This window comes from Podarcis filfolensis, assembly GCF_964270895.1.
Source record: "Podarcis filfolensis genome assembly, chromosome: 12".
In the NCBI taxonomy this organism is placed as follows: Eukaryota; Metazoa; Chordata; class Lepidosauria; order Squamata; family Lacertidae; genus Podarcis; species Podarcis filfolensis.
Window position 1 is genome coordinate 41,132,306 of NC_139614.1, and position 12,524 is coordinate 41,144,829.

Genomic DNA, 12,524 nt, shown 5'->3' on the forward strand with positions numbered 1-12,524 from the left:
AGGTTAAAATTTTAATAATTTCCATTTAATTCTGCCCCATTTAAGTTCATTTGCTATTCACTCTTTTTTGAGCATGGACTGTCATTTTACTAGCCCATTGCTGCACCATTCAATAATTATACAGGTTACGTTTGAAGAGATTCTTTTATGTTAATGACATTCTTCTCATGTTGGGTCACTCTTAGGGTTAAAGAACTGAAAATGTAAATGAACGCCCATTAGGGTGGGTAATAGCTGATCATTAACTTTATGCTTTATTAGATCTGCCAACCTTACATATTCTAATTAAAGAACAGCCGTAATTTTTCTTCACTTTATGGATGAACTTCCAATGCTGAAATTTTTCAACCTAAATGCAACTTATTTCCTCTCTCTCTCTCATTAAACTTTAATATATATATATATAATAATATTTATTAAAATTTCAGAGGAAATACAAAAATATGAAAAAGAAAAAAAAAGAAAAAAGAGAAAAAAATGAAGAAAAAGAAGACAAAAAGATACAAAATACAGAAAAATAAAAATAGTTAAAAACAAATCAGTCATTCCATATCCTATCTTTCATCTGCCTATTTCCCCGACTTCCTCACACCTCCCTCTTCTTGTATCCTGATTCAATCATTGTTTCAGCAAATCCTTTCTATATTTTAGCTTATAACCAATTAATTGACTCTATATATCCTATCCATCTTTCACCATATTCTGTTATTCAATTTACCTTACTTTATTTAACCTTATCTTACCATAAAATACCTTGACCTTATCTTACCATAAAATACCATAAAATACCTTAAAACTTAAAAAACTTAATACTTATTTATCCTTATATCATTTCTGCTAAAGCCAGACAATTTCATTCCAACATTCTCCCTAATATTCATTAATTTTACACTAATTCCCAAAATAAAAAATTTTCTTTATAGACTCTTCCAATTTTCATCCAACGTCCCTTCTTTCTGGTCTCGGGTTATGTCAGTCCTTGCTATCCATTCCATCTAGTCCATCAACCTGGTAGTCTGATATCCGAGGCTCTTAAGTCTCTTCCATGCCCCTTCTGCAGATCTTTTTCTTCTTGTTTATTTTTGCACTTTTCCTTGTCTTTTGTGGGTCTCTTTCTTAGTTTCTTTCCTTTCTCCTTAGGGAGTAGGTCTCCGGGGAATTTCCACCCATACTCATGTCCAACTCCCCGCATCAGACCAGCCCATTCCCCACAGTCCCACTCCCCACAGTCATCAATATAATCCAAAAGATCTTTGACAGCATATTTCAAAATCTCTCCAAAGTTGAGAGCCTCCTCAGCTCCCAACTCCCTCTGGCCTAATTCAAGTTCATTCTTCCAAAACAGCGGCTTATGCTCCTGCAGGGCCTCGGGTCTCTCCATTTGTGTTGCTTGAGGTAGCACCGTAGCTTCCTTCATTATTGTCTGCCCTTGCATTTGCCCAGTCGAACCAGTTTCCTGAATTGGTCACTGTATGATTTCTATGTCAATATTCCCTACTTGTCCACATTCACTGATTACAACAGTCATCAAATCCAACTTCTCGTTCATCAAATCCACCTTCTCATGCAACTGCTCCAACAAAGCACTTGTCTTGCAAAAAGCAAGCACCAGGACTTCTTCCAAACACATTTTTATTCAAGGTCACAGTCTGGTCCCACGATGTTAATCTCACAGCTGTGAAATCTCCAAGTGAACTGCAGCAACCATTTGACAAGCTCCCTCTAGAGGATACAATTTCTATTTGTGTCCATCTTTTTTAAATCATGTCCAACAAAAGAAAGTTACTTTCAATTTTTGAATATTTTGTTTCTTTAAAATGCAACAGGCAACATTAGAATCAATTTGTTTCACTTTTTTTCTTACTATCTGTCAAAATATTCAATTCACAGTCAATGGACGTCTCCGATAATTTCTGTCTCTGACACCCCGTTCCCAGGTTTGAGACGGTGGAAACTTATTCTCCTTTACTCCCTCTCCAGCAGGCTTGAACAGTTTAGTTTCCCCCCTTTTCTCCTGCTTCCAAGGGGGTTTTAATGGTTATAAATGAAGGAAATTTCGACCTTTGTAAAGCGACTTTCCAGGCTATTAGCTTACAAGATTTTTGCTTCAATCTATTTACAGAAAGCGGAAGGCGGACTTCCTGTTTTGAACCTTCCCGCTTCGGTGCCAAATTAAGATATTTCTTGATCCAATTTTCCGTTTCTACTCACGGGTACTTGTTTAGAGTCCAACTGTCGGCAGGAAAAAGTCAGCGCTCTCCGGCAATGGCAATGCGGCTTCCTTCCATGAAAATAGCAGTCAGTTCGCAGCACCGCGCCGATCACCCCACTTCACTCCAGAGTCCCAAAAAGGGGTCCCCCGCGAGTAGGGGAGGCGCTCCTGGTGCTCTGCCGAACCCCACGTTCCCAGGCTTCTTCCACCTGGGATTTCTAGCGGGTCCCCACCTTCGCCGTGGCGGGTAGACCCAGTTTCCACGGAGCCAGTTCCTCCGACTGGAGGAACTCCGCCATTTCGCCGATGGCACTAACCCGAAAGTCCCTCTCTCATTAAACTTTAGAACCAAAGTGTTTGCCCCTTCCCTTTTCATTTAACTCATAGTCTTGCTGTTAAGACGGTACACAAGGAATCTTGATTTTTTTTATTAAAAAAAATGCTTTGCGTGTCTGCATCTAATCTTGCCATTTTTAAAAATTCATTCATTGCTGTGTGTGTTTCTTTTTGTAAATCTACCAAAGAATAAAATAAAATAAAATCAGGATTAAGACTTTTTTCAGGACAGAGGAGGGCATGTGTGCTGGGTCCCATTGGTGAAGTGGTTGTACTCTTGCCCTTTTACTGGTAGAAATGCTTTGCGGAGGGGAGACAAAAAATGGGGGGCTGAGGAGGGTCAGTTGTGGGGAGTGGGAAATGTCTCTATTTTCATCTGAGGAATGTTGGAGGGTATAATATTGGCTACATAAACATACATTTTTCTGCTGAGGTCCAAGTACATTAAAATTTGCAGTAATCTTCATTTTGACAAACGAGTACCCGGTATTTTAGAGCTTGCAAACCAACCAACCAAATCACAAAATCCATAGCACGTTAGAGTGTGATGCAAGCCTGCAGAGATGTCATTATTACGCTAACACTGTCAAGCATTAATGTTCTCTTTACCCAAAGGTAGACAGAGATGCTCCTGCAACTGCTGCAGTCCTTATGTAAACGTTTCCACTCATATTGTTCCTCCATATACCCCGCCTGACCCTTTGGGCGATGCTCTTCTTTCGTTATATGGGAGCCTCATAACAGAGGGTCCTGGTTGCTTGCGGGACCCAAGAGCTCACCTGATAGGATTAAAATGGGGGGGGGAGGAGCAAGAAGTCCTGGCCATTCCCCTGGGATCACACCAGGCGATTTTAGCCAATAGCCAGTGGGTGGTGTGATCCCAGGGGCTTTAAAAACAGCAGTGTGATGCAGTGAGAGGCACTTGCTTCACACTGTTGAACACCTGCCCACCCTCCCTAGTTTAGTTAGAGTCGCTTGGCCTTGCTTTGGTTTGGGTCGCCTGTTTTGGAACAGGGGCTGGGTAGGAATTTTTCCATTTGGCAGATTGGCTTTAGCCATTTGGTTTTTGCCTCCCCCTTAGCAAATTGCCACAACTTGTAAGGTGGTGGCTAGGCATTGGCATTGGCTCAGTTGGATTGTGGGGATTGGCCATCACCTGCCCCTCTAGGAACTGGGTATTCCGTTAAAGGAATCTGGGGGTCCTGGATCTCATCCGAAGTCCGCTTGAGGGGCTAGGGCCATGCCAGGACCACAGGAACACCGGGGTGAGCTGGTTGGCCCTCATCGACCTAGCTCCCTCGTTTGGTTTACCCCATTTGATGATCATCCTGAGAGGTGGAGCCAGTTATAGTGGGGAGTCAATGCCTAAGCCAATACTGCTCACGTGAGTGTATTTCAATAAAGTTGTGGCCAAAATTGTTGCCCAAAAATTTAAACTAATATAATTATCCTTGTGTCTTTATTTTGGGGGTGGGTCTTGGGGCCTCGAGACGCAAATGGTATTTACATGGATCCAAACGGACATCAAGGCAGAAGCAACCATTTCAATTGAGGCAAAGGTAATGGGAGTGTGTCAAGAATGTGCTACACACCATATAGAACACAGAAGAGATGGTGCTCTATCCAAGAGAGATTGCACATGACATAAAAGCCAGGATATGGAGCAGCAGGGATGGGGGTTGGGGGAGAGAGACCAAGACATCAGAGTGGACCAAGTAAAAGACGGTCGAAGTTGTTGCTGAAAGTAGGCTTTACAAAGGGTGGAAGAATTTGGAAGGAGTCAGGCAGAAGAAAACAGAGACAGAGAGAAAGGCTTTTTCAAGCACATGGGGACATGGTTGGGAGAGAAAGAGAAATGAAAGCAAGAAATCTTGAGATGAGTAGGTGTTGGCTAGAGGAGGAAGGATGAATTATCTATTATACACTGTGAACAGGAACTCACTTGAAGGCTTCCAATGTGAATTGACTTTGTGGCTACACCGCTTTTAAGTGAACTGTGGAAATTTTGCACAAAGAAGACAGAGTCAGAGCAGGTGGGAGCTTTAAGGTGGTGAACAAAAATCTTGGCGGAGTAAAGAGAACTTAACAAGGTAGGAAGCTACCTTGACAAAAGACATGGTGTGATCAAAGGGGCAGGCAGGGTGAAGATGGGGGGGGGGCGGAATTAACTGAAAGAACCATCAGTAGTGAAAACATCTTTAAAAGGTAATTTTTAAAAGCAGTGTACATGGAAGAGTTTACTTACAGGTTTCCATGCCTTCATCATCCTCATCTGCAACAGGTTTATCATACGATTTGTCAATTGCAGCTCTGAAGCTCTCATTGCACCCTCGCCCTCTGATTATCCGCGGCCGTGGACGGTGGAAGGGAATGTCACCATTCAAAGTTACCTCAGCGACTGCTGTCTGCAAACTTTCTAATGAACTGGATTTCTTCAGGCCTAATGAGGGGCCTACATCTCTGGTTGGAGAACCTTAATATTTTTTTAAAAAGAAAAAAATAATTAGGATTAGCAGGGAGGACCCTCACACTTGATTATTCACATCTACAGCGACAGTCTACGGGAATGTGCTTAACATTATTCACATTATCTCTATACTCTGTAGGGAATTCTAGGCAGATTTGTTGGTTGGAGCAATGAGCGTGTCAAGTCATACACAATGAATTTGACAAGGTTAGTAGCATCCCACTTTTCAAATTGGTGGGAAGTTAAAGTCATCACTGTTATTTCAACCATTTTAATGAGAATAAAATAATTACCAAGCTGGTTAAAAAATAGAGTACAAAGATGTCAGCACTATATACTTGATTGGCATAGCCAGTTAATTTTGTTTTTTAAAACAGCAAAAACAATCCTATGCAAATACTGGAAATAATGAACATTAAGGAGATTTTATTGACCTAAAATTAGCCTGCATTCTCAGAACAGTATCTGGGGAAAATTCTGCCTCACTAGCTTCTTTCATGGAGTGAATTTTAATAACCTGCACTTAAATATTACACTGTTCCCAAGAGCTTGTCTACATAGATTTTTTTTTCTTTTGGATTAATTAACCCATATTAGTTAATATGGTTATAATACATTAAAACTCATGTCAACACTTATTATGGACTAAATGCAAGTAATGTAAATTTTTTAACCTTGATTAGGAACAGGGATTACCCCAGCATGATAAAAGCACTAATAATCTCCAACAAACACTCGCAAAGAGAATATTAGCTCACAACAACATTAGTAAACTAAAAGAAAAATTCTCTATTCATTGGAAAAATAAACAAAATATTTTTTGAATAGCATGTGTATGAATCATGTCCGTGAACTTCATGGACAAACTACTGCACTGAAAACTTAAGGGATTGGTCCAATAAAATGTAACTTTTGAAATGCTATTCTAATTGAACTTTTCTCCTGGGTTTATTAGTGGTTGTCATCAAAATTTCCTATGAAACACTTTGTAGGAATTATTGGTGCTATTACCATGCTAAGGTAATCCCTGTTTCTAAACAAAGCAAGGAAACTCGCTCTCTAGAAATATTTTTATGTCAGTGTTATTTATGCCTAAACTAAACTAAACTACTAACTTAAGTAAGTGACACCATTCCCTGAAATGCAAATACTGGCAGAACCCCCTCCTGTGGTCAACTGGTTGAGGTTGGGGGTTAGCCAAGTGCAATTTCCCTATGTAGCAGCTGTCATGACCAATGCTGACTTAGTGAGTGTTGCTGGAAATGTATTGGTCACTGTTTTATTTCTTTATTTCTTTATATTTTTATACCACCCTTCATGACAAGATCTCAAGGGCAATTCACAAGATAAAACAGAAGGTTAAAACACAAGCTTTACCATGCTGTGGTGTGTTGATATTCTTCCCATGCTAACCTAACCCCCAGTTCCAAAGGCAGCTGAAATAAGGAATAGCATGTAAACCCAGAGAGACGCTGGTCTCACTCTGTATAAGGCAGCTTCCGCTGTTCCATGTCCTTTGCAGATGTTCACCAAAGACAATTCTGCAATTGTGGAGCAGTTTTTCTACAGGTTCCCGAGTTACATATGAAACCATTGGGATATAAGCTCTTTTATACAGTTAGATGATCCTTACACCAGGATCTTAAAACTAAGTGGGTTTCAGATACCACATCCAGGGAAATCCTGGTGAGCTCCAAATGTGGTTAACACTGGTGTCCTTAGGTGGGCTTATGGGAGAATTTGTTCCAGGGAGAAAAGGCTCTGAGGTGAGGGGGCAGGTGAGTTGGTTCCCAATTTGCAAACCAAAGTCAGCATGGAGCCAGACTTGCATCTGCTCCACCGCCTTGCAAGGCAATTTACTAAGGGATTACTCACTGCTGAATGACAGAACAGGGAAACAGCTATAATGGAGTTCACTGCCTATAGGGAACCCAATACAATTCTTAAGTCATGCTCACCGCTGCATTCAGAGCATGTGGGAGCTGATGTAGCAGTTCCAATAGTTGTTTGGAAACAGCTATGTGTCTGTGGAGTCACAGATCAGTATAAATACAATGAATTCACACCTCCTCCAAATACCTCCCATCCCACAGGTCCCCCATTTTTTGAAAGGGAAGAGACCTGGGTATAACTGGAGAGAAAGGACAGCTGGTGGGATGAGCAAGAAAGGAAAAGGAAGGTTCAGTTCTTCCCAGCTGCATAAACAACCCTTTGCCTATGCTTGCAAAGAAATGTCTGGTGTGAAGATTGCACATTATTATTTTTTCCAGAGGACTATTTCATATGTCAATGTGTTAAGAGAAAAATTCACTGTAGGTAACTACCCTGCATTTTACATCAACGTAGCTATCGTTATATAAAACTATACAGCTAACTGCAGTTATATAACCCTCATATTTAGTTTGATGATTGGTTTATTTTTCAACGTTTAAGTCTACACAAATTCAATCTGAGAGACAGCGACACAAAAAAAGTTGGTGAACTTTTTGAAAGTGCAAAGGATAAGCAGTCGTGAATAAAGCAGCTGCTGAATAGATTTATTCCTTAAACCAATGGGAGTAAAAACATTATCCTATTATGTGGCAACTTTAAGTTCCCTCAGTTTCAGCATTTCAATATATATTTTAAATGAAATGCACATCAATCTTTTTCTAATTACCAAGTGGCTCCATGCTCCTTTTGTAAACAGTAGTTACATTACGTACCCATTTATGCTCATAAGGGACCCTGAAGAAAAGGCCCCATTTCCTGCTACCCAGTACGGCTCACTGTGAGAACAATATTTATGTAAGTTGCACTATCCCAAAGGAAAAGCGTGATGGGATATGACCTAATGTTCCCAGAGTACTGTAAAACTAATAATGGATTGCAGAAATGGTAAGGATATTTATTGAACTTGGGTGGCCATCAACATAACTGTGGACAGTTTGCAGACGCTGAAAGACTGAAATAACCCTACATAAGCAGAACATGTACCACGATGATAAAAGCCAATTTCTGTGTTAACAGTTCAGTTTCACTGGTACCTTCACTGCAAGGAAAGGGTTCTCAAAACTCAGGGCTTGGTTGAAGACACAACTAAGGCTGCAATCCTGCATACTCTTGTTTCGGAATAAGTCTAATTAAAGTCAAGTAGACTTACTCTTTCACAGACAAATATAACATTGTGTTGTAAGTTAAGCCATTGGTTTCAATGGGATTCAAAAGATGACTTTTTCAGGATTGGGACTTTTTTCTCTAGTAAATTGAATGTGATTGCATCTTAAGGGGCTTTTGAAAAGGAGCACAATCCCCTGGGAAAGGCCTCCCAAGACAAAACCCACTGAAGCAGGCAGGAGTCATATGGATTGTTCACAAGTCTTGCAATGGTTCAGAATACTCTAACAAACAGAGTCAAATTCAGCCTTTCAACCATTTCTTCTCGAAATTCACAACACATACATTCACTGTTTCACTTTGTATCCCTGATTACAAAGGTCCCTTTTTAATTCAATGCCTCATCTGAATAGGTTAGCACAGGCTCATTCTTTTCTTCTGAAATATATTACTGAATTAGAGAATGCTTAATAGTGATGATGTTGCCAATAATATGAGCATAAAATGCATAACATATAATTAATGTGAATAAGGTTATTCGTAGCTACAATGTTCTGGCTCAAATAACAATAATTCATAATGTTGAGTGCACTTTATAATAATCACAATGCTAAAACTGAGAGAATCAGGTTGAATTCCTATTTTAATAGAGTTTTCTGAACTGCTAACATTGCTTTGACATAATGGCCTTGTTTTCACAACAATCACCATGAATGTGCTATCTGGGCCACTTTGTCCTTTCTGCTACCACTGGAGAAAACAAACCTTGATCCCTGGCTTAGAGTTATGTCTGAACTGGAGATGGTAGTCCTTTTCATAAACTTTGTTCTTGGCTTACTGTGGTTTGCCGTAGGAAAACCAGTGGGCCAACAGATGGAGTGGACAGAAAAGTGCCCCTCTATTCAGGTTCAAGATTAGATGTGCCTATTGCTCAACAGTTAAACTAAATCAAAGCGCTCCAAAACTCCAGTTAAACAGATATTTCAAAATGGTGTTTAGGTGCTTCCTCATGTTCAGCCTAGCTGGGATCAACAACAGTCAGATGGATGTAACCCAGGTAGAGGGTTTAAGGGGAATTTGTGCAGATGTGGAAAACTACATGTCTCACCAGTTGGCCGAAATCAGCATATCAGCCCTGGAGTCTTAAGAATTGGCTATGGCCAGCTATGCATTTCTTCTAAGGTTAATGACTTGAGTGCATTTATACAATCATTAATCACAGATCATTTTTAGCTATGGTGTCTTATTAGCATCGTAAAGACATTTTATCAGCGCAACAAGCAGATGTTTGGGAACAAACGTCTCAGATTCTTGATATCTGTGCTTTTTTTCACTATTTCACTGGTACAGTCCCAATAATTTCAGTGAAACTAGATAGTCAGTGTTGATAAGTGAATAAGTCCACATAATAAAGGGGTAGTATTTTGACCTGTCAGGGGGGGGACAAGACCCTAAAACCTAGAACTGCAATTACATCCATTACTGGAAAAGATCATTAAAACTCCCCCACTGATGAATGGCTATAATGAACATAGAGTGTTTGAATAAGGCTTTTTGTTCCCAGAGAGCTATTGTTAGCATTATGACAAGGTGAATATGGAAATAGCCCATAATAGTTACTGTATGCTAAGGTTGAATAAATGAGCCATGCTCAATTGCTACTGAATAGACTTCTGACCTTTGGAACAAATTGTAAACACTGACAATGATGAGGCAAACCAAGTGAACTGAATAAAGAAAAATAATTTTAAAAAAACTATTATAATAGATTCTATCCTAGTGAGAATCTTACTTTCCATTTGAGGCCAACACAATAAAACCCAACTAGTAGTTTTAAATATGTTCCAGTTTATTCTGCCAACATACATATGTTCCACTGTTTTGAAGTTTATATATTTCAGTGAATATGAATCAGTTTTACCACACATATTAAACATTTACCTTTAATAACCTAAGGTATGTTTTTTTGCCTGAACTGGTAACATGGATTCATTCAACATCTCAGTTTTTCATAACCTGAAAACAACAGGTTATATGAAAAATCTGCTCTGCATTAAGTAAAAAAACCAAATATTTATTTTGGTTGGCTCAGATGGTTTGTGGCTAAGGGTCATTGCCCTGTAATCCAAGTGTGTTTTCATGGCTGTTAACGGAGGTTGCCACATGGAACGCTTTGCATTTTTACAAATAATTCCAGAAATTAGGTGTCCTTTTAGTGGTCAGGTCACTTATAACAGGTTGTGCCAAAGACTTATTCAAAGAATGCTAACATCCTGAACCCAAAGGGTTTGGACCTGATTTGACTTGCTCAGAGTAAGAGGGTAGTATACAAAACCAGGGGAAATCAAGAAGGATTTGATCAAATGTTTGATCAATCTGTTTCTTTGGGTGATTTAAAATAGATGAGACTGGAGGGATGTGAAAATGTGAATCTATGCCAAAACAAAGAAAAGCTGGTAAGAACTCATGGATGTGTGGGTGGGTTTGTTTGTTTTGTGAGCACAGTGGGTAAACAACAACAACAAAACAAACCCCAGGAGTCTGTGTTGTACGATATGAATTATAAAGAGAAACTTGCTGTTCAGGCATGTTAAGTTTTCAAGGTAGATGTACAAACAAGCTCAATGTCATAAAACTAGAATATTAAACTATTAACAGGGCCGTTGTAACCACTTTGCAGGCATAAATGCAGCAAAAATGTGTAGGATCGAAAAGTAAGAAAACTAAATTTCATTTTTTGTTAAATTACCATTTCATCACATCATTTTAACTCATGCCTGTCAGCTCAGGCAATAGTCACAGGGCTGAATAATATAAATCTAGCTCTTTAGAGCTCAACCAGTCATGTAAAATGAAGCACATCTAAACTTTGCATGCATTGATAAATGCCACTTAACAAGACTAATCTCAGTATGTAATATATGCATGCAAGTTATTGCAAGGCTGTGCCTTTTCGCTTATTAAGATCTACAAGCTACTCCAGTTGTTTTACAAATGCTACCATCCCACCAGTTCTTTTAAATCTCGCTTTCCAGTTGACTGTTTATGTCTCACGATGTGATTAAACAGAGCGCCAATTATCTATAGAAAAATTAATAATCAGTGTACACGGGCCGCCCTATTCAATGAGTCATGCTAGAAATAAGTAATATTTTCAGGACTAAAAGGTGAATTGTCCCTAATTAGAGCTAAGTAATGTTACTGTTTTTGTGTGTGGAATGTTACTGTGTCCTCTAGATCTACCCTAATTAAAACAACATTCCAAAGGTCAAAAGCTAACTTGCATTAATAAATTATAAAGGCTCATAATTGCAGCTAGTGCATTATTTTAATTGGTAATAAATTCATTCTTTGGAAGCTGGCATCATGACCATTACAGAAAAAAGCAAAAGGCCTGCAATGCTTGCCTTATAGCACATGAATCTCTTTATTTGAGTCTTTTGTTCTAATATCCAACTAGGAGAGTATATGGACAGTATGAAACGGCACCTCCACATTATGCGATTGCCTACTTGTTGCAAAGACAGAAGTTCCATTTAGGCACATAACCCAAGATGATGGAACTTTGCAGTTAAAAGCAAATTTCAAAGTCTGGCATCATCAGCGCCTGTAGATAAATACCAAGGATTTCTAACGGCATTTTCCTCTGTTGAGTCTGTAGCCCAAAGAACGTATTGTTGAAAAGCTCTAGGGAATAATATTGTCTTTTAACAACTACATTTTGAGGACTGAGTTCCTAGACTCACTCATCTACATGTAATTTTTGCACGCTTGTTATTTTTCTATGATACTGAACATTCGTTAGGCTATTCCATATAATCTGAATTATTTGTGACAATAGAAAAAGTCATGCAACTATTGAAATATTATTTTTCCCATGCACTGTGATTGGCAGCTATGTAACTGTGGTAAGCTGCTTTGACCAAGGTTTCTATGGCAACCACCCTACAGTCAATTCTTACCTGTTTTCTGGTCATCCATTGTACTGAGCTTAGTCTCGTCAGCTACTGTTAAAAGGTAAATGTATAACGGTTAGCCCTGTTAGTGCCCACATCCCACATGCATCCACTGTTTATATTCTCTTTAAAGTTAGAGGACACTGGAAACATCATTCTTCATGCAAATAAGCAATGTTATGCAGACTATCTTGATGGGGCAAAATAAAGCCCGGCAACAAACCTAGTAACCATCATGCGTTATGTCAGTCATTTCCATGTCACAGCCAAAAACAATGTTATTCACATGCTAGCATACACAACTAGCAGAGACAAGTTGCCACACATGTCTGAATGCAGTGATTTGAGTTTTTAAAGCCTCGTAGGCTCTTCTAAAAGCAATATGTATTTGCATACATTGAAATGTCTTAAAAGAAAGCCATAAAAGGCTTGGTTAGAAATGCTTGAGACAAATGAT

General features: G+C 39.1%; 1 protein-coding gene across 8 annotated transcripts in view; it reads right to left on the bottom strand.

The window, feature by feature from the left end:
- Positions 1–12,524, bottom strand: part of PARD3 (par-3 family cell polarity regulator) — a 560,882-nt gene that overhangs the window by 152,434 nt on the left and 395,924 nt on the right. For 4 of the 8 annotated variants that reach the window (XM_083579256.1, XM_083579252.1, XM_083579254.1 and 1 more), the window contains 2 exons: positions 12,074–12,118; positions 4,794–5,021 (listed from right to left, as the gene is read on the bottom strand). In XM_083579256.1, coding sequence (XP_083435382.1) covers positions 4,794–5,021; positions 12,074–12,118 — 273 coding nt within the window. The remainder of the gene's footprint in view (positions 1–4,793; positions 5,022–12,073; positions 12,119–12,524) is intronic. The other 4 variants (XM_083579257.1, XM_083579253.1, XM_083579255.1 and 1 more) reach the window with 1 other exon arrangement.